Below are 25,830 nucleotides of genomic sequence, written 5' to 3'. Positions count from 1 at the left end.
AGGATTTTCACACGATCCAAGGAGGTCCTGGCGCAGCATTGACTCCAAATAATAAACCAACTGGGGGATTGGAGAGTGAGCTCTCCCCCCCCCCCCCCCCCCCCCGAAGATATCTGGAGCGGTTTCTGTGGAGAAATTCGACCTGGTGAAGCCAAAAAATGTCATAATGGACGCACTATGGGAAGTGCTGCAGAGTGTGAATAATTCTCTTCTTCAGATGTCAAAAATTTTTCAGGAATAAATATGTGATTATATCAATACTTATCTAACAAAGTGGAAGTCCAAGATATAAAAATAGAGACTTTGATTACGGAAATGGTTTCTCTACGTAAATCAGTTAATCTGGTAATGAAGGACAGTCATGTTTCTTGTAAAAAAGTGGAACTTCTGGAGAACCAATTAAGGAAAAATAACTTGAGAATGATAAATTTTCCTAAAATACTCTATATATAGAGTTACTAGTAAAAAAGGCCCGTTTCTGACACAAATGAAACGGGCGCTAGCAAGGTTTTCCTTGGAGTGTGTATGTTTGGGAGAGTGTATGTGAGAGTGACTGTTTGAGAGTCAGAGTGAAAGTGTGAGTGTGTGAGAGAGAGAGTGAGTCTGGGTGTGAGTGTGTTTGTGAGAGAGTGTGTGTGTGAGAATGAGAGTGTGTGCAAGTGTGTATGTGAGACACAGTGTGAGAGAGAGTGTGTGTATGAGACCAAGCGAGTGTGTGAGTGACTGTGTGGCACATAGAGAGTGAATGTGATACAGTGTGAGACAGAGTGTGTGAGAGTGAGAGTCAGAAAGACATTGTATATGAGAGAGAGAGTGTGAGCCGTGCCCTCCCAATCCATGGCCATCTGTCCCCTGCCCCCTCCATTCATCCTTTTCCAGCAATTCCCCTCTTTCCCTGAGCCCTGCCCTCCCAATCCATGGCCATCCATGTTTCTCTGTCACCTGCCCCCTCCATTCATTCCTATCCAGCATTTCCCGTCTCTGCCTGAGGCCTGCCCTGCAATCCATATCCATCCATGCCCATCTGTCCCCTCCATTCATCCCTATCCAGCAATTCCCCTCTCCCTGAGTCCTGCTCTTCCAATCCATGCCCATCCATGCTCCTCTGTCACCTGGCCCCTCTATTTTTCCCTATCTAGCATTTCCCCTCTCTGCCTGAGGCCTGCCCTGCAATCCATATCCATCCATGCCCATCTGTTCCCTCCATTCATCCCTATCCAGCAATTCCCCTCTCCCTGAGTCCTGCCCTTCCAATCCATGCTCATCTGTCACCTGGCCCCTCCATTTTTCCCTATCCAGCATTTCCCCTCTCTGCCTGAGGCCTGCCCTGCAATCCATATCCATCCATGCCCATCTGTCCCTTCCATTCATCCCTATCTAGCAATTCCCCTCTCCCTGAGTCCTGCCCTTCCAATCCATGCCCATCCATGCTCCTGTCACCTGGCCCCTCCATTTTTCCCTATCCAGCATTTCCCCTCTCTGCCTGAGGCCTGCCCTGCAATCCATATCCATCCATGCCCATCTGTCCCCTCCATTCATCCCTATCCAGCAATTTCCCTCTCCCTGAGTCCTGCCCTTCCAATCCATGCTCATCTGTCACCTGGCCCCTCCATTTTTCCCTATCCAGCAATTGCCCTCTCTACCTGAGGCCTGCCCTGCAATCCATATCCATCCATGCCCATCTGTCCCCTCTATTCATCCCTATCCAGCAATTCCCCTCTCCCTGAGTCCTGCCCTTCCAATCCATGCCCATCCATGCTCCTCTGTCACCTGGCCCCTCCATTTTTCCCTATCCAGCATTTCCCCTCTCTGCCTGAGGCCTGCCCTGCAATCCATATCCATCCATGCCCATCTGTCCCTTCCATTCATCCCTATCTAGCAATTCCCCTCTCCCTGAGCCCTGCCCTCCCAATCCATGGCCATCCATGTTTCTCTGTCACCTGCCCCCTCCATTCATTCCTATCCAGCATTTCCCGTCTCTGCCTGAGGCCTGCCCTGCAATCCATATCCATCCATGCCCATCTGTCCCCTCCATTCATCCCTATCCAGCAATTCCCCTCTCCCTGAGTCCTGCTCTTCCAATCCATGCCCATCCATGCTCCTCTGTCACCTGGCCCCTCTATTTTTCCCTATCTAGCATTTCCCCTCTCTGCCTGAGGCCTGCCCTGCAATCCATATCCATCCATGCCCATCTGTTCCCTCCATTCATCCCTATCCAGCAATTCCCCTCTCCCTGAGTCCTGCCCTTCCAATCCATGCTCATCTGTCACCTGGCCCCTCCATTTTTCCCTATCCAGCATTTCCCCTCTCTGCCTGAGGCCTGCCCTGCAATCCATATCCATCCATGCCCATCTGTCCCTTCCATTCATCCCTATCTAGCAATTCCCCTCTCCCTGAGTCCTGCCCTTCCAATCCATGCCCATCCATGCTCCTGTCACCTGGCCCCTCCATTTTTCCCTATCCAGCATTTCCCCTCTCTGCCTGAGGCCTGCCCTGCAATCCATATCCATCCATGCCCATCTGTCCCCTCCATTCATCCCTATCCAGCAATTTCCCTCTCCCTGAGTCCTGCCCTTCCAATCCATGCTCATCTGTCACCTGGCCCCTCCATTTTTCCCTATCCAGCAATTGCCCTCTCTACCTGAGGCCTGCCCTGCAATCCATATCCATCCATGCCCATCTGTCCCCTCTATTCATCCCTATCCAGCAATTCCCCTCTCCCTGAGTCCTGCCCTTCCAATCCATGCCCATCCATGCTCCTCTGTCACCTGGCCCCTCCATTTTTCCCTATCCAGCATTTCCCCTCTCTGCCTGAGGCCTGCCCTGCAATCCATATCCATCCATGCCCATCTGTCCCTTCCATTCATCCCTATCTAGCAATTCCCCTCTCCCTGAGTCCTGCCCTTCCAATCCATGCCCATCCATGCTCCTGTCACCTGGCCCCTCCATTTTTCCCTATCCAGCATTTCCCCTCTCTGCCTGAGGCCTGCCCTGCAATCCATATCCATCCATGCCCATCTGTCCCCTCCATTCATCCCTATCCAGCAATTTCCCTCTCCCTGAGTCCTGCCCTTCCAATCCATGCTCATCTGTCACCTGGCCCCTCCATTTTTCCCTATCCAGCAATTGCCCTCTCTACCTGAGGCCTGCCCTGCAATTAGGGTTACCATTCGTCCGGATTTCCCCGGACAAGTCCTCTTTTTGAGGGCACCGTCGGGAGTCCGGGCGGATTTCAGCATTTCCTTGATTTGTCCGGGTTTCTTGGGTCATCACACAGTGTGATGACCCGAGAAACCCCGACAAATCAAGGAAATGCTGAAATCCACCCCGAACTCCCGACGGTGCCCTCAAAAAGACACACACAATCCTCTGACGAGTCCGACCTCACCTAACTCCTCCTCTGATGCACGCGTGGCGGCGTGGGGCCGACGCAGGCAGGCTAGAGGCAGCGTCTGTGCTTGTGCGTGCCAGCCAGCGCCTGCCTGCTGATCAGCATCAGCTGATGTGATGATCCTGCACACTGCACGCAGGCGCAGCGGCTTACTGCTACTGCAGCCTGCCGCCTTCTCTTCAGTCGCCGCCATAATAACAGAGTCGACGTCAACGAGTACGAGGCTGCAGCGTCTGAGGACGGTCTGGTCTTCTAGTCTTGTGCCCCTTGCTTGCTGCCCTTAGCCGCCGCCATAACAATGAGGTAAGAAGATTAATACTTTTCCCAATACCTGAGATTTCTTCAGCTGCTTCTAGGACTGCTGAACCTGTTGTCCTTCTAGAGTCATCTGTCTCTCTGTAGGGGACTAGCCTGCATCTTATTTACAGTCAGATCCCTCCAATTCTCTGCTCTTAAGCTTTCTAGGGCTTTCTAAGGGCAACGCTGATCCTCCCTCTCCCTCACATCCAGTCAAGGGGGACCTCTGCTTTTTCCTGTTGTACTTTCTTTTCCTACTATACTCAGTAGGTTATCTCCCCAGTGGCTCCTGGCTGCCTCCTTCCCAGGTCTTGTGTGGGGTACAAGTACTTTGCTACAAATGCAAAGGATGATACTGTATGAATACACAAGTAAATTGCAGGCTGCATAATAATAGAATGTAAAGTAAAAAGGAAGTAGCAAGGAAGGAAGAGTAGGTGATGTGTCAGCAGAGTGGCAGGAAGACTGACAGAGACAGTAGGATTATGCCTTGTACCAAAGTCATCACTGGGGTCGGGGAGGGGAATAGGGGGCAGGATGAGGATCCGAAAGAGATGTGCTGTGGGCGGGAAGGGGGTGTGGTGGGGGCGTGGCAGGGGACGTGGCATGTGTCCTCTTTTTCAGAGGACACAATATGGTAACCCTACCTGCAATCCATATCCATCCATGCCCATCTGTCCCCTCTATTCATCCCTATCCAGCAAATTCCCTCTCTCCCTTAGTCCTGCCCTCCCAATCCATGCCCATCCATGCTCCTCTGTCCCCTGCCCCCTCCATTCATCCATTTCCAGTAATTCCCCTCTCTCCCTGAGCCCTGCCCTCCCAATCCATGCCCATCCATGCTCCTCTGTCCCCTGCCGCCTCCATTCATCCTTTTCCAGCAAGTCCCCTCTCTCCCTTCCATGACCCCCCCCTCGCATCCATGCTCCTCTCTCTCCCATGTCCCAGCCTGGCCCGCCCTCTTCTCCCCCCCCCCTTCGCATCCATGTCCTCCCCTTCGCATCCATGCCCCCCCCCTTCGCATCCATGCATCCCTTTTTTTTTTTCTTCTTCGTTTTAACTTTACCTCCGTGGCGGTTCGTGCAGCGAAACGTCAGGGAAGGAGGCGGCGCTCCCGATGTCTTGCTTTCCCTTCGCTGTCTCCCGCCTTCTTTTGAAGGCGGAACACAGCGAAGGGAAGGCTAGACGTCGGGAGCGCCGCCTCCTTCCCTGACGCTTCGCTTCCGGATTTGTTTGGTTTGAGGCGAGGGCAGGGCAAAGACGGCTTCAAGGCTTCAAGGCTTCAAGGCTTCAGGCTTCAGGCTTCAAGGCTTCAGGGCTTCACAGAACGTTGTCCTCAGAACGTTGAGGGTGCGTTTTATTATATTAGATATTACTAGTGACTTTTGCCTTTGATTTAGATAGGAACAATGTTTTGAAATTGTATTTCCGATACATGGCTGATAGTTTTTTGGGCTCAAAGATAAATATATTTCCTGATATATCAAGGGAATCGCAGACTGGGAGGTGTGAACTATTGGCTTTTTTGGGCTCAAAGATAAATATATTTCCTGATATATCAAGGGAATCGCAGACTGGGAGGTGTGAACTCTTGGCTTTTAAGCCAGGAATCATTGCCCTAGGTGGGACCTTCCTAGAGCGATTCCCTTGTAAGTGTTTTATTTCCTTATTACTTATTTGTTGAACCCAAGAAATTACAAGAGTTTGTGGAGTTAAAAGAACAGATGAAGAACCCTCTGCAGCAACTTCCTTTAGTTACCACTGTACCGGCTGCAATTACCGATTAACCTTCCTCCCTCAGAAAATATGAATTTGTAAGATTAACCACTTGGTGTTTTTCTTATTTTCTTTGAGATTGTTTTCCTGATCTTGGGTCCTCCAATTGTGGACAATTATATATATTGTTGAGAGAAAATGTTTTTTCTTTTTCCTTATATTAATTTCTATTTTTCCTTACATTTACGTGATAAATGTGAATGTAATTAAGTAAAATGATAAATAAAAAAAATTAATAAAAAAAAAGTTAGAGATGGAGGGTGGCAAAGTAGCCTTGTAGTCTACAAAAAAACTGCAATGCACTTATCCAGCATTTGTATGGTGTAGTGCTGGATGAGTGCACTGAAGTTCTTCTGTAAACTGCAAGGATACTTTGCCATCCTCCATTTGGGTTTAACCTCCAACTTTTTTTTCTATTTATCTGTGCAAATTTTAAAGGACCCCTGAAGAAGGCTTGCATGTCAAAACACGGCCCATGTTGGGTCTGATGTTTTCAGTTGCATTGAGGTTTAACTAATTATGAATAAACAAATGTGATAAACTTCATCATTGGTATATTGACTTTATTTACTGTCTTCTACATTTCTTTGGTGACTTTCACTTTTGTTTGTTTGACAGAGAATTCCAAATACTCAGACCCAAATAACAAAAGGATGCCAGATGAAGGACAGAGAGCACTGCAAACACATAAGCCCTGTCGGGAGGAGTGTAGCAGATTAGCTAGCACATAATGATAGTGTTACCATCGATCATATGGTTCTCTGTTCCTATAGCTCCAAACTTTGCAAGTATTATATTCTTGCTCTACTGTATCACCTACCTTTGCTTGCACTGATCATCTGCAGAACCATCTCTGCTGCTCCCCTCTCATGGAGGCGAGCTTGCTGATAAAGTGTTTTCTGTTTTTCCATTTCTTTTTCCTAAAATAAAGAATATCTTTCAGTTCTATTATTATAAAGGGGCCCTTTTACCAAACTGTGGTAAAAAGTGGCCTTAGTTCTTAGCTATGCTCACACACTAACAGGCAGATGATCAAAAGCCCCGTGCTGTTCCAAACAGCGCTCTAAAATAGCGCTGGAACAGCGCGGGGCACTATTAGACCTATGATCAGAGATAATGAATGCAAATTTAAGCAGCGCAATTTTCTCTGATTATGGGGTAGAAGTGCGGGAGAATTGTGCCAGAGCATGCGCTTAGCACAATCCTCCCGCACTTGTTTGACAGGTTTGGGCTGGAGACCAATGAAAAGAGAAGGACGCCCATCTTTAAATCGGAAGATGGACATCCTCAACTGCCCTGTTGCAGGGACAGCCAAATTTCAAGGGGGTGTCGGAGGTATAGCGACGGGGCAGTTGAGGACGTCCAACATTTGGACATTTCTGTGACGGGGCAATTGAGGACATCTAAATTTTGGATGTTTCTGCAATGGGCAGTTAAGGACATCCAAAATTGGATGTTTCTATGAGAAAGACGTCTTTATCATATAAACATCCAATTTTGGACGTCCTTAACTGACCATTGCAAAAATGTCCAAAATTTGGACGTCCTCAACTGCCCTCGCTGGCAGGTTTGCTGTAGGGGGGAATGGGGGCCTGCCAGTATGCAAATGCATGCTGGACAGGGCTCACCATTGCTCCCCAATGATCTGGAAACCCTAACGCCAGCTCGGAGCTGGCATAGGGTTTGTTGCAGCCAGCGACCCAATCTTTGGCGCGCTGGACGCTGATCATTGGGGATGAATGCGTTAAGCGCTGATTAGCATGCATTTGCAAGCTACTTGTGCTGAGCCCTGTTTAGCATGCATTTGCATGCTACTTGCGCTAAGAGCCCTCGAGCGCGTTGTTTCACACGGTCGAGGGCTCTGATCATTGGGTGGTAGCAAACTCTGGCGCTAGTATGGCACTAACAGCCTCTAGCACCGGCGTTTGCTTTTGATCATCTGCCAGTAACTGATTAGCATAGAACACACCCACTCTCCACCCCAGCCCCACCCTCATCTATACACCAAGCTGATACTATAGAATACTGACATTGAGAGGTGTAAATGTTCATGCCTACGTGGACCAAGGTATGCACTTAACTTATAATATGCTATAAGTTATGACCATAAGGTGTAGACACATGTGCCCCTCCCATGCTCCGCCCATGTGTACTTCTCCTTGCAATTACACACTAATGCCCTATTTTATAGAAAAATGCATAGTGCATATACGCACTAAGGGGTCCTTTTACTAAGGTGTGCTAAATGATAAGATGCCCATGGGAATATAATGAGCGTCTTAGCATTTAGCATGCTCTAATCATTAACGTGCGCTAAATGTATCAGCGCACCTCAGTAAAAGGACAATTACCTTGTGCTTTCTTTAAATATATTTTTATTTATCAGGAATCAGTATCAATACAATAAACAATTAAATCTGCAATATAAATGTGCAATCCAACAATCTAGTGTTATCTTTGGCTACTCCAATGTCTCATGCCACTCTACAGTCACCCATATTCATTCTCATCCATACCTGATTCATCTTTCTATATGTCACAGCAGTGTTACCTTTTGACCTGTTGCAATATAAATCTGAGCTATGTTATTGACATTAAACATTTTATTTCTTAGTTCTATATATGCAACCATCTCTGGGATAAGGTGACTAAAGTTATCAGAAACAAAAAATGAGGTTTTAATGGATTCGCTAACAGCAAACAATCGGTAACATAACAGTAAAAAAGTTACAGAAGTTCAAACATGTAACTTTTTCAGACTGTTTATGGACCCATGACATGAAAAATTTACCATTCTCATCATTATGGATCTGATACTTCAGTCACGTTTTCCCAGAGACAGTCACATATTGTTTATCGTTGCCTTTGTACTAACCAGTATAGACTACTTTCACGGTCCTCATTTTAACAAATCATACTTACTTCAAAGGTCTTCTCTTTCTCTTCATTTTCCTCCTCACTTTCGCAGCTCTGAAAGAGAAATGGGGAAGTCAGTATTTGACTTCAACAAAATCCCTAACCATTTATTAGGGTAGCTCTACTGCACCTTGCAACAGGGAATTGTTAGCTATTGGGAAAGGGGGGAGGGGTAACTTTATAAAATCATTTTATGCACATATGCCAACATGCATGCATGTAGAAGGCAATTCTGTAATAGTACACCTATATTTAGATAATATATCCCTATAGTTTAGGTACAAACTTACATCAGTCTTAGAAGCTGATGTAAATGTTCACACAACTTGCTGAAACACAAGTAAATTATAATTTTCTATAATTTATGCATGTAACTCTGCAACCCACCCATGCTCTGCCCATCTCCACTTACATGTACACTCACCTTCAAACTATCTCTCAATCTACCACTCACTGCCACCCTCCCAAATCCTCCAAACTTGCTGTCTTCACCAGCATTGATTAAAAAAGGATGCTTCCGGCCGGCCCTGGGGACCTTTCTTCTGTTACAAATTTCTGATGCTCCATGGGTGGGATACAGCAGAGGGTCCAGCTGTAGGCAGCCTAGATTAATTGCCACTGGCAAAACTGGCAAAGACAGCAACTTTGCACAACCATAGGCTGGAGTGGAGAGAGGAGGAGGTAGAGAGAGGTGCTAAACCTGTGGGGTGGGGAGTGGGGTGGGGGAGAGAGAGGCCAGACTAGACTGGATTAAGGGAGGGAGCAGAAAGAGAGGGGGAGAGGAGCTGGACGCACAGAGAGATGGACGAAGTGAGAAATGCTGAACCATGAGAGAAGGTTCAGGAGAGCAAGATGGAGAGATGTTGGCCCCCGGAATGGAGGAAGGGAGAAACTGGATATGAGAGGGACAGGAAAGAGATGCTGGACAGGGAGGCAGCATAGGGACTGGGACACAGAGGGGAAAGGCTGTAAAAGGGGGGATAGGGAGACAGAGAGGCAATGCTACACATAGATAGGAAGAGCAGAGATGAGGAAAAGTTGCACATGGATGGAAGGGCAGGAAGAAAAGAGAGACAAAGGAGATGCTGCACATTGATGAAGGAGAAGGGAAGGGATGGAAAATTAGACAGATCTGAGAAGGAGGATGAGAAATGGAAGAAAGCGGAACATGAAAGATAAGTGCCAAAGATTAATGTAGGACCAGAAGAGAAAAAGAAATAAAGACAGAAAAGAAATACCAAATGGACAGGAGGGCCTGGAAGTAGGAGCATAGACAGAGGGAAACAGAACCAGAGGCTGGGAAGAAGACTATTAAAACAAAGTAAAAGGTAAAAATAAAATCACCAGACCACAAAGGTAGGAAAAGTTATTTTATTTTCAGTTGGGTGTTGGTACATACTGAGTGGTGTCGTGGCCCGATTCAGCTCTTTTGGACCCTAACAGGCTTATTTTTGAAAGTGATCGCCGGTCATTTCCCGACATAAATTGGGAAATGGCCGGCGATCTCTCAAAAAGCGGCGAAATCGGTATAATCGAAAGTGGCTTTTTTGACAGCATCGCCGGTGAAAGTTCAAGGGGGCGTGTTGGCGGCGTAGTGAAGGCGGGACATGGGCGGGCATGGGCGTGGCTACCAGATGGCCGGCTTTCGCGGATAATGGAAAAAAAAGCGGCGTTAAGCAATATTTCGCCAGGTTTACTTGGTCCTTTTATTTTCACGACCAAGCCTCAAAAAGGTGCCCCAACTGACCAGATAACCACCGGAGGGAATGGGGGGTGACCTCCCTGTACTCCCCCAGTGGTCACCAACCCCCTCCCACACTAAAAAAAATACAAATCAAAACCTTTTTTTACCAGCCTGTATGCCAGCCTCAAATGTCATACCCAGCTCCCTGACAGCAGTATGCAGGTCCCTGGAGCAGTTTTTAATGGGTGCAGTGCACTTCAGGCAGGCAGACCCAGGTCCATCCCCCCATACCTGTTACACTTCTGGTGGTAAATGTTAAGCCCTCCAAATCCCCCCAAAAACCCACTTTACCCACATGTAGGTGCCCCCTTCACCCATAAGGGCTATGGTAATGGTGTCGAGTTGTGGGGAGTGGGTTTGGGGGGGATTTGGGGGGCTCAGCACCCAAGGTAAGGGAGCTATGCACCTGGGAGCTTTTTTGGTATTTTGTAAAAATTTTTAGAAATGCCCCCTAGGGTGCCCGGTTGGTGTCCTGGCATGTGAGGGGGACCAGTGCACTACAAATGCTGGCTCCTCCCATGACCAAATGCCTTGGAGTTCGCTGGGTTTGAGATGGCCGGCATTTTTTTCCATTATCGCTGAAAAACAAAACCGGCGATCTCAAACCCGGCGAACTCTGGCATTTGGCCGGGCTAAACCGTATTATCTGGAAAAAAGATGGCCAGCCATCTCTTTCGATAATACGGTTCCAGCCAGCTGTTGCGCCGCTGCCAAAATACATCGCCGGCAATCTATTTCGCCGGCGACATTCGATTATGCCCCTCTAAGTCACTCCCACTTTAAATTAGCGAAGAGCACTGCTGTAGATACTGGTGATCTGAAGGCTGTGATATATGAGGAATACTGTTGCCTGACTTTATGAGACCTAAGAAAGATAGTGGAAGAGGTTTGTGACAAGTATAAACTTATAGTTACTATATGGGTACAGGAAGTATCAGGATAACCACAGGAGTTCCTTATGTCTGTTTAGCTGGGAGCTATGACTGACGTAATAAATATTTATTCAGGACTAACAGATTTAAAGCATTGATTTTGCTTAGTTTTAATTTTAAAAAATGCTGTCTACTTAAATCTCCTGTTTCTCCTCCATCTTCAGTCATCATGACTGCAGACCAAGCTGCACAAACGAGTCTGATAAGGTATGTTGGAGATCACAGGAGATTAAGGGCTCCTTTTACAAAGCTGTGCTATCGGTTAGCATGCGCTGAATGCGAAGAAGCCCATGGAAATTGAAGGGCTTTCTTTGCACTCAGAACGCCACTAATCGGTAGTGCTGCTTTGTAAAAGGGGCCCTTATTGAAAGAATGGAACAGAACAGATTGTAACTGAGCCTCCCAACTAATATGGAGGTACTGGACGGATAACATGACATTCAGTGTGGTGAATAGAAGTTTTAGCTTGCTGGTCTCAATTCCTGTTCTGTTAGTTCCCCATAGACAAGCAGGGGGATGAAGGCACACTCCATGATAACATTACTGATGGAGTATTACATGCTGGATCTCTCCTCTAGCTTAGAAAAGTCTGATTTTCTGAGCCTGCGCAGGGGTTCCTGTATTACCTCAAGCACCTCCCATCAGTCTACAATGTTTGCAGGACATGTCAACAGATCTCCTCATAACCTCCTTGAACCTGTCAGCTTTTAAACATCAAGAAATTCATTCTTCAGCTAAATGCCTGATTCTAGGTTATGAGATCTCTCCTTTATGTAAGCAACCACTCCATTTCACTTTCACTTTCCATCATCATACTGTTTCCTTATTGGCCTTTCTACTGATAACTGGAAGATATCTGCAAAGCCACAGGCAGTAGGGGGCTCTGGGGTGCAAAGCCCTTAAAATCGGGACTGTGGTTCTACTCCCCTCCCCAACTACTTTTGATTTTTGAAACAGCAGCGATGACTCCTCCTCAGTGGAACAAACATTGGGAAAATACAAAGAAAATTAAAAACACACCTCCCTTAAAAATGCCCAGCCTAAGGCAGACAAAGGGAAAGAATGCACTTCTAGCAGTAGCAGCAAAAAAGGTATGATTACAGACCATCAACCGTCTCATACTGACACAGCTCAGAAAAAGCACAAAATTACCCCAGCCTGACTTCAATGAGGGCTCCTCTGTAAAGCAGAATAAGGCCGTAGGCATAGACCCTGAGAAATCCATGCAGTTCCTCATTCCAGTGCCCCCTTGCTGTGCCAGGATTCACTTCACAAAACATTGTGCACAGTGACTTAATTCAGCTTTTGAAATGCATTGTACAGGATAGTGCTGCCATTCTTCTAGTAGTGGAAGTACCACCATAGTTATCCCATCAATAGCTCCAACCAAAACTAATTGTTCCACAAAGGTATCCTCAGTACCTGATATCACCTCTACAGTCAGTCTGGTCCTCAGACCATTCTTCCTTAAGAACATAAGAATAGCCATACTGGGTCAGATCATGGCCCATCTAGCCCAGTTTCCACTTTCCAATAGTGGCCAGTCCATGCTACTTATCCCAGGGTAAGCAGTGGCTTCCCCCATGTCTGTCTCAATAGCAGACTATGGACTTTTCCTCCAAGAACTTGTCCAAGCCTTTTTCTAAACTCAGATATGCTAACTGTTGTAACCACTCCTCCAGCAATGAGTTCCAGAGCTTAAATATGTGTTGAGTGAAAAAATATTTCCTCCTATTTGTTTTAAAAGTATTACCATACAATTTAATTGAGTGTTCCTCAGTGTTTGCAATTTTTGAAAGAGAAAATATCAATTCACATTACTCAGGATTTTGTAGACTTCTACCATATCCCCACCTCAGCTGTCTCGTTTCCAAGCTGAAGAGCCCTAACCTCTTTAGCCTTTCCTCATGAGAGAGGAATTCCTTCCCCTTTATCATTTTGTTTGCCCTTCTTTGAACCTTTTCTAATTTCGCTATATCTTTTTGGAGATACGGTAACCAGAACTGCACACAGTACTCAAGGTGAGGTTATACCATGGAGCGATACAGAGGCATTATAATATTATTTGTCTTATTTTACATCCCTTTCCTAATAATTTCTAGCATCTTGTTTGCTTTTTTGGCCACTGCTGCACACTGGGCAGAAGATTTCAGCATATTGCTTACAATGACACCTACATCTTTTTCATGAGTGCTGACTCCTAAGGTGGACCCCTAGCATCATGTAACTATGATTTAGATTATTCTTCTCATTGTGCATCACTTTGCATTTGTCCACTTTAAATTTCATCTGCAATTTGGATGTCCAGTCTTCCAACTTCCTAAGGTCTTCCTGCAATTTTTCACAGTTCACGTGTGTTTTATCAACTTTGAATAGTTTTGTGTCATCTGTAAATTTAGGGCTTGTTTTACAAAACTGAGCCAACGATTCCAGAGCAGCAAATGCAACGAAGCCCATTTATTTCCTATGAGCTCATGTAGTAATCCAACAAGTTTGATGGGCCTGGAATCTTTTCTACAAGCGGTTTGAACTTCACGTCCATTGCTCGAGATATTTGCCTCATGGTCAATGCAGACTTCCCCCCGGGATTAGGCTCAAGGGATTTTCGTTAATGGGCAGCGAGGGGTATGGCATTGATGCACAAATGCTGTCTAATAGAAAACCCCCATTACAGGTAAGCTACTCCTCTTTCACACCAGTTTGGGTACTACAGATTTCACCTTAAGTGGGAGACTGACAAAATCCCCAAATCTCCCAAGACTTCATAACAGCAGACCAGGTAACACATTATTTAATTGCATGGATTCATTGGGCTGAATTTACAGCAGGTCATTTCCCACTCTTTGCACACTGGTGAAGCAATATTTGAAGCCCCTAATGGCCTAGTGGCAGAAGCTATTAAGTGAATCAAGCATTGTAGTTTGGAAATATAAAAGAGGTATATTTATTTTAATGTATGTTTACCGCCAATTGGACAGTTAATAAATGCCAGTAATCTGGCTATCAACCCGCAGAAATTGGAAGCAGTATGTTTGGAGAATAAAGGCTGGTCTCAGAAAAGTATGAGGCCTATAATTGAGGGAACTGTTATACTTATGAAGGACTCAATTTATGGATAATCCTAAATTTGGAAGGCTCCTTGGTCCCTCCAATTAAGTCAGTGATGCAACAAGCCTATCTTAAGCAGAGATTGTTAAAACATCTCTCCCTATTTCTGGAATGGTCAGCTCTGCATACAGACATGCAGGCTTTTGTGATTAGTGTATTCGACTTTTCCAATACACAGTTAGAAGTCATTCAAAATGTAGCAGCACAAACAATTTATGGTTATAATAGAAGACAGAGTACTGAGCCTTTATTGACAAAGGGGCCCTTTTGTCTAAAGTGCAATAAGTATTTACCACAGGTTTTAATATGCGGTAACTGTTAGCTCAGGCCTACAATAACAGCTATCATTTGGTAAAAACTACTATATGGTACAACTCCTGCAGTATGTGCCTAATGTGTTTTGGAGCAGATTTGGGGCAGGATCTAGGTGGAGGAGAGGTGTAGTTGGCAATAATAGCTATTACACAATACCTTACTGAGTGGTAGATGTTACAACTGGCAATAGCTGGGCTGCATTTAACCCCACCACAAGTGATGCTATTAAGTGCAGTCATGCTGCTGGCAGTCAGGTAGCATGGCCACAGCCCAAAGCTGCTTAAAATAAAATTTGCAGTCAAAATCCCCTGCATTGGCACTATCTACTGAGGCATGGAACATGAGTGTGTGCAGTATGGACATACCTCCTGTATTTATAGCATAGGCTGTGGCGCTTACCATACCTTAAGTGTTGCTCTTATTTATTTATTTGTTGCATTTGTACCCCACATTTTCCCACCTATTTGCAGGCTCAATATGGCTTACATAGCACCATGAGGCGTAAGCCGTCTCCGGTGATGAAACAAATACAGAGTGATGTGGTAGAGAATGAGGTGTATGTGTTATAGACACATAACAGAATCGAGAGAAGAAGAGTTATATAATGTTCGTTGCAGGTTATGGTTTCGTTGTGCTGCTCAGTCCGGGCACTTAAGTTGGATCAGTAAAGTATGCCTTCTCGAACAGGTCGGTCTTTAGTGATTTCCGGAAGTTGAGGTGGTCGTGTGTTGTCTTTATGGCTTTTGGTAATGCGTTCCATAGTTGCGTGCTTATATAGGAGAAGCTGGATCCGTGGATTGATTTATACTTGAGTCCCTTGCAGCTGGGGTGGTGAAGATTTAGGTATGATCATGATGATCCAATTGTGTTTCTTTTGGTAGGTCTATAAGGTCAGACATATAACCCGGTGCTTCGCCATAGATAATCTTGTGGACCAGGGTGCAGGTTTTGAAAGTAATACGTTCTTTGATTGGGAGCCAGTGCAGTTTTTCTCGTAGCAGTTTGGCGCTGTCGAATCACGATTTTCCAAATATGAGCCTGGCTGCTGTGTTTTGAGTAGCCTGTAGTTTCTTTATGAGTTGTTCTTTGCATCCCGCATAAAGTCCATTGCAATAGTCTGCATGGCTTAGTACCATTGATTGAACCAGACTGCAGTATGTGCAAAAACGTATCAACCTCTAGTAAAATGTTCCATAAGTTTTATTGGCTGCCTTTGCTGCAGAGAGTTCAGTTTAAAACTGTAGTTTTGACTTTTACAATTTTAGACTTTAATCACCTAGCGTATCTCACAGGTTCCATTTAATGGTACCTACCCTCATAATCTTTGTACTCGAGTCAAAGTTGTCTGTTAGTGAAGCTATAGTGAGGAAAATGTGGTTCTTGATTGTTTCCCCCACTTCATGGAAAATGCTGTTAGTTGAAACAGAGAGTGAACTGGACTTTTAGGGAAAAAGGTGAAAAGATTTTTATTCCCAGTTTCTTGCCTAAATTTGGTTTATTCTATTGAAATTAGATAGCTCAGAATTTGGGGGGTTTGTGGCTTTGTGTTTCATTTTTTTTAATTTTAGCTTATTTTTTATATTTTGTTTTTATTGAATTTAAATGTATTTGTACTAAATGTTTTAACTATTGTAAACTTTTTGGATGATTTGTGTACCTTAGCTCAGATACAGAATAGATACCCTTGAGAGTTGATATGGGGTTTTAGTCTGGCTCACCTCCTCCCCCCACGCTTTTTCCCTTTATCTGCTAGACCTTTAGAAAATGGTTTGGCCAGAACAACTCTAACTTCAGGGTCAAGAAACTGACTCTAATTAGGCACTGGGGAAACATCTCTGCTTTGCCACAGCATGTATGAAAGTTCTCTTGTTTAGAAGGAGAAGGATGTGATGGAATCAGCTGATACCAAATTTGCTTGATGCAAAATAAACATGCTTTGCCTAATCCAATTTTGATATATTTGGGATGCAGTGACTCTTGAAGTGAAAATAATATGGTTCAATTTAATGCCATGTCGCAGAAAGGACTCCTTATGCCATTTCAGTGAAAGTTCAAAGCAGCATACTGTAACTAAGAACAGATATATGAAATAATTTTTCGAAGACATTAGAAAGGAGGGGGGGGGGGACACCTAGATGAAACAGTTTCTTTTTGCCTTGAATAAGGTTTGGGTATGGTGGACATTTAGTTAGTCTTCATTATGATGCTATGCTATGCAATTATTCCTATTTTGAAGAAAGGGAGTCAATGGTAGATCCTCGGACACTATAGCTTTCCCTCCTCTTCTGCCCCCAAACCTCTATCTGTTACATTCATCAGTATCTACATACCTTTGCCATCATTGCAGAATATGCCGTGTACAAGGGATCACTTTCCAGTTTGCTGGGGAGAAAAAACATTTGAGAGCGAGATTAAAAATGAGCTCTTCCAAACTTCAGGTTTCTTATATTAGTAAAGAAGTATCCTGAATTGAGAAAGCATTATTAGAATTTTGGCTCATCTGGTTCCATGTTCCATGTTGTGTGAATGCCTGGTTAGCGTTCATGCTGAAACTGGCAATTTTGGAGGTGTTCTGGGACTGAAGTTAGAGTCAGTTAAGGGGCCCCTTTACAGAGCGGTGGTAAGCCCAACGCAGGCTTACCACTTGCTCTTCCGGGACTAACACCAGCCCAATGTGGCCGCTGGCGGCAGTCCCGCCCTGAGCGCGCACAATTTTAAGGGGAAAAAGAAAACCCCCAGAAATAACTTGCACTGCGGTGGTAACCCAGCTGTAATCGGGCATCGCCGCATGCTGCCCAGTTACTGCCGGGTTAGCGCGGGAGCCCTTATCGCCATCTCAATGGCTTATGGTAAGGGCTCCCTGTCGCATGGCCATGCAGTATGAGTTCTCTTACCACATGGCCATGTGTGCCTGGGGTCTTTTTACTGGTTGCGGTAAAAAGGGTCCTGGCATGTGGGAAAAACGGCCCCTGCCGCTGGTGCAGGGCCCTTTTCCCCACAGCTTGACAAAAGGACCCCTAAGTGCTGAATATCACAGTTAACTGGCTATATTTTCACTGGCTCTGCATACCCGGAAATTCAGTACCAGAGCCTGGACACAGCCTGGCATTAATTTCCAGGTATAATGCCGGTGACAATCATCAAAACGCTAATTGCTGCCAGCAGAATATGGGGCCCACCATAAATAAAAAAAATGTAAATAAAAAAAGAGAAGAAATGAATTACTTGCAAATTAAAAAACGGTTGAAGACCTTGCTTTTTTATCAATATTGAGGGGAGAATGAGTAGGGTTTGGAAGGGTTTGATGTTTGTTTCATATACTGTTATGTTTTTATTGTGAATTGCTCAAATGTTTTGATGATTGGTAGTACATAAAATGAATTAATAAAGTATAAGGATAGGAAAGAAAAAAAACTGGGCATTTTCAGCGGCACTATCCAGTTAAGAGCTGCTGAAAATTCCCAGTTAGCCCCAGACAAGGGTTTTAAATGGCCAGGAGCCATTTTGAATACTGAGCCAGTTAATTTCAAGTATAACAACAAGCAATAAACTTGTACAGCAAAGTCAAGCAGCAGAGAAGGAAAAAATAGCATAAAAATCAAGGAAAAGAAACAGAAACAAAAAAAAAATTTTTTTAATGTCATCATTTCTCAACTCTAGCCCACAAAAAACGGGGAACCCAAAATAAAGAAGGAGGAATTAATAGGTAATACATTTAAGAAAAGCAAAAAGGAACCAAGAAGATATGCAGATTTATAAGAGCAGTTCACTCAACAGACCCCACAACTCAGTGTCCCATCATCATTACTACTACTACTACTACTACTATTTAGCATTTCTATAGCGCTACAAGGCGTACGCAGCGCTGCAGAAACATAGAAGAAAGACAGTCCCTGCTCAAAGAGCTTACAATCTAATAGACAAGAAATAAAGTAAGCAAATCAAATCAATTAATGTGTACAGGAAGGAGGAGAGGAGGGTAGGTGGAGGCGAGTGGTTACAAGTCAAAAGCAATGTTAAAGAGGTGGGCTTTCAGTCTGGATTTAAAGGTGGCCAAGGATGGGGCAAGACGTAGGGGCTCAGGAAGTTTATTCCAGGCGTAGGGTGCAGCGAGACAGAAGGCGCGAAGTCTAGAGTTGGCAGTAGTGGAGAAGGGAACAGATAAGAAGGATTTATCCATAGAGCGGAGTGCACGGGAAGGGGTGTAGGGAAGGACGAGTGTGGAGAGATACTGGGGAGCAGCAGAGTGAGTACATTTATAGGTTAGTAGAAGAAGCTTGAACAGGATGCAAAAATGGATAGGGAGCCAGTGAAGCGACTTGAGGAGAGGAGTAGTATGAGTAAAGCGACCCTGGCGGAAGACGAGACGGGCAGCAGAGTTTTGAACCGATTGGAGAGGGGAAAGGTGACTAAGTAGGAGGCCAGCAAGAAGCAGATTGCAGTAGTCTAAACGAGAGGTGACGAGAGTGTGGACGAGGGTTTTGGTAGAGTGCTCAGAACGAAAGGGGCGGATTTTACGGATGTTGTAAAGAAAGAAACGACAGGTCTTGGCGATCTGCTGGATACGAGCAGAGAAGGAGAGAGAAGAGTCAAAGATGACCCCAAGGTTTCGAGCCGAGGAGACAGGGAGAATGAGAGAGACATCAACAGAAATAGAAAACGGGGGGAGCGGGGAGGTGGGTTTGGGGGGAAAAATGAGAAGCTCGGTTTTGGTCATGTTTAATTTCAGGTGGCGTTGAGACATCCAGGCAGCAATGTCAGACAAGCACGCTGAAACTTTGGTTTGGATGCAAGGTGAGATACCAGGGGTAGAAAGGTAGATTTGGGAGTCATCAGCATAGAGATGGTAGGAAAAGCCATGGGATGAGATTAATGAACCAAGGGAAGAAGTGTAGATAGAAAAGAGAAGGGGACCAAGAACAGAACCCTGAGGTACGCCGACAGGCAGAGGGATAGAAGTAGAAGAGGATCCACCAGAGTGAACACTGAAGTTGCGGAGGGAGAGGTAGGAAGAGAACCAGGAAAGGACAGAGCCCTGGAATCCAAATGAGGACAGGGTATCGAGGAGTACGCTGTGATCGACAGTGTCAAAAGCGGCGGAAAGATCATCATCCATCTAGTAGCTATGAGATGGTTCCCAAAAAGCATATTTGAGAGATAATTTATATTGCATTTGCAAGAAAATTTTAAATATTAAGATGCTCCCAATTGGAGAACTACAGGGCGGAGAAGTAAAAATTGCCACCACCATTTTTGAGACTCACAAGAAGAGTCAGGAAACAAATATTTTTACACCCATAAATAATTTCTCCCTATTCTTAAAGTATAACTTTTGGCGTGTACGTTAGGCACGGATCTCTGGTATTAAGTAATGCTGCATGCATCTTGCCACTCATGCCACTCCCATTGCCAAGTCCCCCTTTGAGTTGCACGATATAAAATTTGCGTGTGGATTTTAATTTTATTTATTTGTTACATTTGTATCCCACCTTTTCCCACCTATTTGCAGGCTCAAAGTGGCTTACATTGTACCAGAGAGGCATTCGCTGACTTCGGTATGAACAAATACAAAGTGACGTTGTGGTAAAATAAGGTTCATGTGGAACAGACACATTGGGAATCGTAGAGCGGAAGAGTTATGTTATGTCCATTATGTGCTTTGGTTTCGTTGAGTTGCAGAGTTCAGGCGTTTAAGTTGGGTCAGTAGGATATGCCTTTTTAAACAGGTAAGTTTTTAGTGATTTCCAGAAGTTTAGGTGGTCAAACATTGTTTTCATGGCTTTTGGTAATGCATTCAACAGTTGTGTGCTTAAATAGGAGAAACTGGATGCATAAGTTGATTTGTATTTTAGACCTTTGCAACTTGGATAGTGGAGATTGAGATATGTTTGTGTTGAGCTGGACATGTTTCTGGTTGGTAGGTCTATGAGATCTGTCATGTATCCCGGGGCTTCACCATAGATAATTTATAAAATTTGCGTGTGAATAGTACCTAGCAAGATGCATGCGCAAATCCTAATTGGAGCCAATTAACTACAATAATTGGTTGTTAGCACCCAGTTATTGCTAGTTAACGGCTTGTTACTCAATTAAATTGCACATGCTCAAATTTGGGCACCATATATAGAATCCAGGGGTGATTTTGGTGCATATGCTAGTACTTATGTGCATAAATTCCAATTTGTGGTGTCAATCACTCGCAAAAGTGCTATTATTCTACGGCTTATGCACCCAATTGGCACCTGGCAAAAGAGGGTTAAGTGACTTGCCCAATGTCAGAAGCAGCTGCAGTGGGATTTGAGCTGGGCATTAGGCTACTTCTCCACTCCATACAGATAGATCAATTGAACATTTGATCAATCCATGTTACACAGTATTGCTTTACCTCTTCTCCGTGAGAGCATTGCGGCTGAAATGTAGAATAATTTGATGTAGTGGGTCTGGCTTTTTAACGGTCTCCTTTTCTTCTTCTTCCTCTTCTAGCTTCTTAGTTTTCTGTGTAAATATTCACAATTGAAATGTTTTTATATTGAACTAACATACGGTAGCATTTAGTAAAAGCATATTTCAGCAAGATATCAATGATGCCTTAGAACTGGTTGGTGATGTTAAAAGTCAAGTATTTGGAGTACGTTTTCAAAACCTCACTCAGGATCCATGTGCGTAAAATAAAGCATTGCGTATTCTCTAGCAAATGGATTTTCAGCTGCCTAGAACTAGGCAAATAAGTTCATACTAGGGGTATTCTAGGGGTAATTTTACAAAGCATTTTCTGTCAAAATATATTTTTAATGTGGCTCTTATAAAACTGTGCAAATGTATATGCGCATAGAAAATCCCAAAAAATGTAGTTTGAAAATAATTTTTATAGTGCTAGCACCTAATTCATAAGGAAACTACCCTTAAATGAATTATTAAATAAACATGACCTCAAATCTCCAACCAGGACCAACACATAAAGTGATAAATATGCCACTAGAAATACATGTACCAACAAAAAAACACATACTTTTATGCAAACTATGCATAAGTATTCCCTGAGGCAGAGTTTAAGCAGAGCAGAGGGAGCTGAAATATAGGGTAATGGTTAATGCATTTTATATACTGACTTTTTGTGGTACAATCAAAGTGGTTTATATAATATATACAGGTACTTTCTGTGTGCCTAATGGACTCACAGACTAACCAGCTTATTTTCGAAAGAGAAAAACGCCTATAGTGCGACCTAAATCGGGAGACAGACGTTTGTCTCGCAAAGGCGCCCAAATTGGTATAATCGAAAGCCGATTTTGAGCGTTTCCAACTGCACTCCGTCGCAGAAACGAATAAAGTTGACGGGGGCGTGTCGGAGGCATGGTGAGGGCGGAACTGGGGCGTGGTTATCAGCCGAGGAGAGATGGGCGTCTTTAGCTGATAATCGAAAAAAAAAGGCGTTTTTACCGTGATTTTGGGTCACTTTTTTTGGACCCTTTTTTTTCACAAACAAGTCCCAAAAAAGTGCTCCAACTGCCCAGATGACCACTGGAGGGAATCGAGGATGACCTCCCCAGACTCCCCCAGTGGTCACTAACCCCCTCCCACCAAAAAAAACCCCACTTTAAAAACTTTTTTCCAGCCTGTATGCCAGCCTCAAATGCCGTACCCACCTCCATGACAGCAGAATGTGTTCGATCCTGTCACAGCCTTTCCCTGGGTCAGATGTGGCTCTCGGGTGCAGTACAGGGTCACATCAGCATTGCATTGTGGTGGGTGTAGGGTATTGGGCTCCGTGATTTCATTAGCTTGTGTTACAGTCTCACGATGTTGGTAGTTGGTAGGCTCTTCTCCCATGGTGCTTTTCCCCCTGCCTACTGGGTCAGAGTGTGCCCTGTTGTGTTTCCGGTAGGCCATGAGGTAGTGGCCATTTTTGTAAGCCAGTTTTAATTCCCTTTCCTGTGTTAGCCACGTTACAGAACTTAGTTCTTCCCTTGAATGTGGCTGAAAGAGGGCATTGTACACCATTCTGCCAGCTCTGACCTACTGCTCATCTCAGTACCAGGGAGACTCGTTGCCAGTGGGGCACAACCTCTGATCTGCAGTTAACTGTGAGTAAACGCGGTTATTCCAAAAAAGGACATTTTCGGAGAGATTAGTCTTCAGGTGTCAACTGGTGTGCCAATGTTATATAGCAGCAACCAGTCCTAGAGGCATGCGTGTATGCAGGTCCCTGGAGCACTTTTAGTGGGTACCGCAGTGCACTTCAGCCAGGTGGCTCCAGGCCCATCACCCCCCTCCCACCTGTAACACTTGTGCTGGTAAATGGGAGGCCTCCAAAACCCACTGTACCCACATGTAGGTGCCCCCTTCACCCTTAAGAGCTATGGTAGTGTTGTACATTTGTGGGTAGTGGGTTTTGGGGGAGGGGGGTTAGGAGCTCAGCACCCGTGGTAAGAGAGATATGCATGTGGGAGCGTTGTCTGAAGTCCACTGCATTGACCTAGGGTGCCCAGTTGGTGTCCTGGCATATCAGGGGGGCGAGTGTACTATGAATCGTGGCCCCTCCCACGACCAAATGGCTCGGATTAGGACATTTTTGAGCTGGGCGTTTTTAGTTTCCATTATCGCTAAAAAAAACAAACGCCCAGCTCAAAAACATTCATTTTTTTGAAAATACGGTTCGGACCCATTCTTGGAGATAAACGCCCATGGAGATAGGCGTTTCCGTTCGATTATGCCCCTCCCAGTGTTTTTGTACTGGGAGCAATGGGGGTTAATGACTTGCCCAGGATCACAAGGAGATACAGTAGGATTTGAACCCAGTTCCCCTAATTCTTTGGTAATTAGACTAACCTAGGCTACTCCTCCACTCTCTTCTTTATATGCATGTACTTTAATATGTATGTACACATTTATCAGCGCTGAAATCAGTGCCAACTAAGCATATTTTCTAGGCATCAATTATAGAATATGCGTAGTTAATATTTTAGCGCCTAAAACTATGTGCATCCAATTACACCAATGAAAATGTGGCGTAAATCTCAAAACGTAGATTTAGGCGCACTGGGCCATATTTGATAACTAGGTGCATAAATTTCAGAATGCCCACAAAATGCCCATTTCCCCACCTATAACCACACACCTTTTTGCCTGTCTGCGTTAGAAGTTTGGCACACTTCGTTACAAAATATGCTGAGTTGTGAGTGTAAATTCTAATTAGTGCCAATTAGTGCTCATTATTGCTTGTTAAGTGCTGTTATCAACACTTATTAGCTTGTTAAGTTACATGCATTGTTATAGAATCTACACCAATTTTGGCGTAGATCTCTAGGCGCACTATATAGAATCCAGCAGTTAGTGGGAATGATTTCATAACAGGTGCCTATGTGAGCTGTCCAAAAAAAGCCCCTATTTTATAAAGGCTTATCAGAGGTGTAAGCCCTACTTGTATATTCAAAAGCAAGTTTCACCATGAATCTTCATCAGTCCAAATTTTCTTTTTATGGTATAACTTTTAGATAGAAATTTTTATGTATAAATATATTTAATTGATTAGAAGTTGACTTATCTGATTTAAGCTGTAATTAACAAAGACTCTTCAGCTTCAATAAATAATGAGATAAGAAACAAGAACTGACACAAATTCATGTTTTGCCAGTAGCAGCTTCAAGGATTGCAGGGGCATTTTCGAAAGAACATCCAAATCAGAACTGGGACATCTTGCTCATAACATACAAAAAAAAGTCCATCTCACAGACATTTTCGAACAGGGAAAATGTTGGGATTTCCTGTTCAAAAGTATGTGAGAAGGACTTTCTTGCACTGAAAATGTCCAAAATGCACAGCCATTTTCCAAAATGAAACATCCAAAATATGGATGCCAAAAAAGTAGGCACAAAAATGTCTGTCTGGCATCATCTGTACAAAAATGGCCACTCAGACATCCTTGCAGAGCAGAGGGGCAGCCTACTGATCAATGCAGTGGACTTTAAACAAGTTCCAGGTACAAATTCCACCTTAATTCCTTTGTGGCCTATTGGTTAGTGCGGTAGGGTTTGATCTTGGCATCCTGAGTTTGATTCCCACTTCAGCTCCTCGTGACCTTGGGCAAGTCACTTAACCCTCCATTGCCTCAGGTACAAAAATCAAGATTGTGAGCCCTATAGGGACAAAGTACCAGCTTATAATGTGTGATTGTCCTCCACTTTGAACTTGATGGTTAAGTGGATTATAAATGCCAGAATTAAATTATATGTTATTGTGAGCCCTGCTGGAACACAGAAAAACCTACTGAACCTTAAGGTACACCACTACAATTGCATCCGAATTATCCACAAATTTTTGAATAAAGGGAAGATTGAATTATACATCACCTACGGGTCTTTTCGCTCTGTGGTTGACTCCGTTTGGACTGGTCTCCTCTTTCTCTGGGATTCCCTTTTTGCCTTTTGTGCATATCAGTAGTAATCATCAAGTCAATCTATAGCATTTGAAAGAACTTATATATTTTTTCATATATTTTTTTCATATATTTTTCTCATATTTTTTATATGTCCTTTTATTTATACATGATTTTATTTGGTTATGACCAATATGTAATTCAAGTATGTTTTACTATATCTGTCCATATTACGTTTGTATGTTTTTTAAGGAATATATGTTGCTCGTTTTTAAGGGACATTCATAACAATATGGAGTCATGATACCTGATGCTGAAATTTCAAGCCAAACAACGTGAAATGTTTTTATGTACATTATTATGTGTGAAACCATTTTAGATGTTTCTTATGTAGTGTACACAGTATCTATTGGGACTTTTATATATTTGAGAAGTATAATTTTGTTTAATTTTGAGGATTAGACGTGAATGGAGGGATTTGTGCGTGTATATATATATATAATTCTTCTGTGCCTATAACACGCGAATGCGGGATCACTTTAAATATTAGGACACGCCCCATGACGTCACTATACTTGGCTTCCTCCCCCCTTCCCCCCCTCCCTCCATTTAAGCACTGCTTTGCGCATGCTTTCACTTTTGGCGGTTTATGCGGCTGAAGGCGTTCTACAAACGAGCTGCTCAAACAGAGGGTAAGATCTTAATTTTTTAAAGAAAAGACAATATATTTTATGATGAATCGTACCATCTTAGCTATTTTTCACGCAGTGCACACAGATATCCGATTAGACTCTTATTTATCTGGGAAGTATATTCCCACTATTGGCAATTTGTCTGACGTACGATTATTAATACTGAGGATATGACGTGAATGAAGCTTTTTTGGATATAATATAATTCTAGTGCGCCTACGATATACAAATGTGTAGTTATTTTAAATAGTAGGACATGCCCCGTGACATCTTTCTTAAACACT

General features: G+C 44.0%; 1 protein-coding gene across 1 annotated transcript in view; it reads right to left on the bottom strand.

The window, feature by feature from the left end:
* Window positions 1-25,830, bottom strand: part of RYR3 (ryanodine receptor 3) — a 743,078-nt gene that overhangs the window by 167,322 nt on the left and 549,926 nt on the right. Inside the window, 4 exon segments of the mRNA XM_030213678.1 lie at window positions 6,285-6,384; window positions 8,387-8,434; window positions 16,810-16,861; window positions 20,865-20,974. Of these exon segments, the coding sequence (XP_030069538.1) occupies window positions 6,285-6,384; window positions 8,387-8,434; window positions 16,810-16,861; window positions 20,865-20,974 (310 nt within the window).

Source organism: Microcaecilia unicolor, chromosome 9, assembly GCF_901765095.1.
Source record: "Microcaecilia unicolor chromosome 9, aMicUni1.1, whole genome shotgun sequence".
NCBI lineage: Eukaryota > Metazoa > Chordata > Amphibia > Gymnophiona > Siphonopidae > Microcaecilia > Microcaecilia unicolor.
The sequence above is the reverse complement of the archived record's forward strand: the minus strand, read 5'-3'. Positions and strand labels throughout refer to the sequence as shown.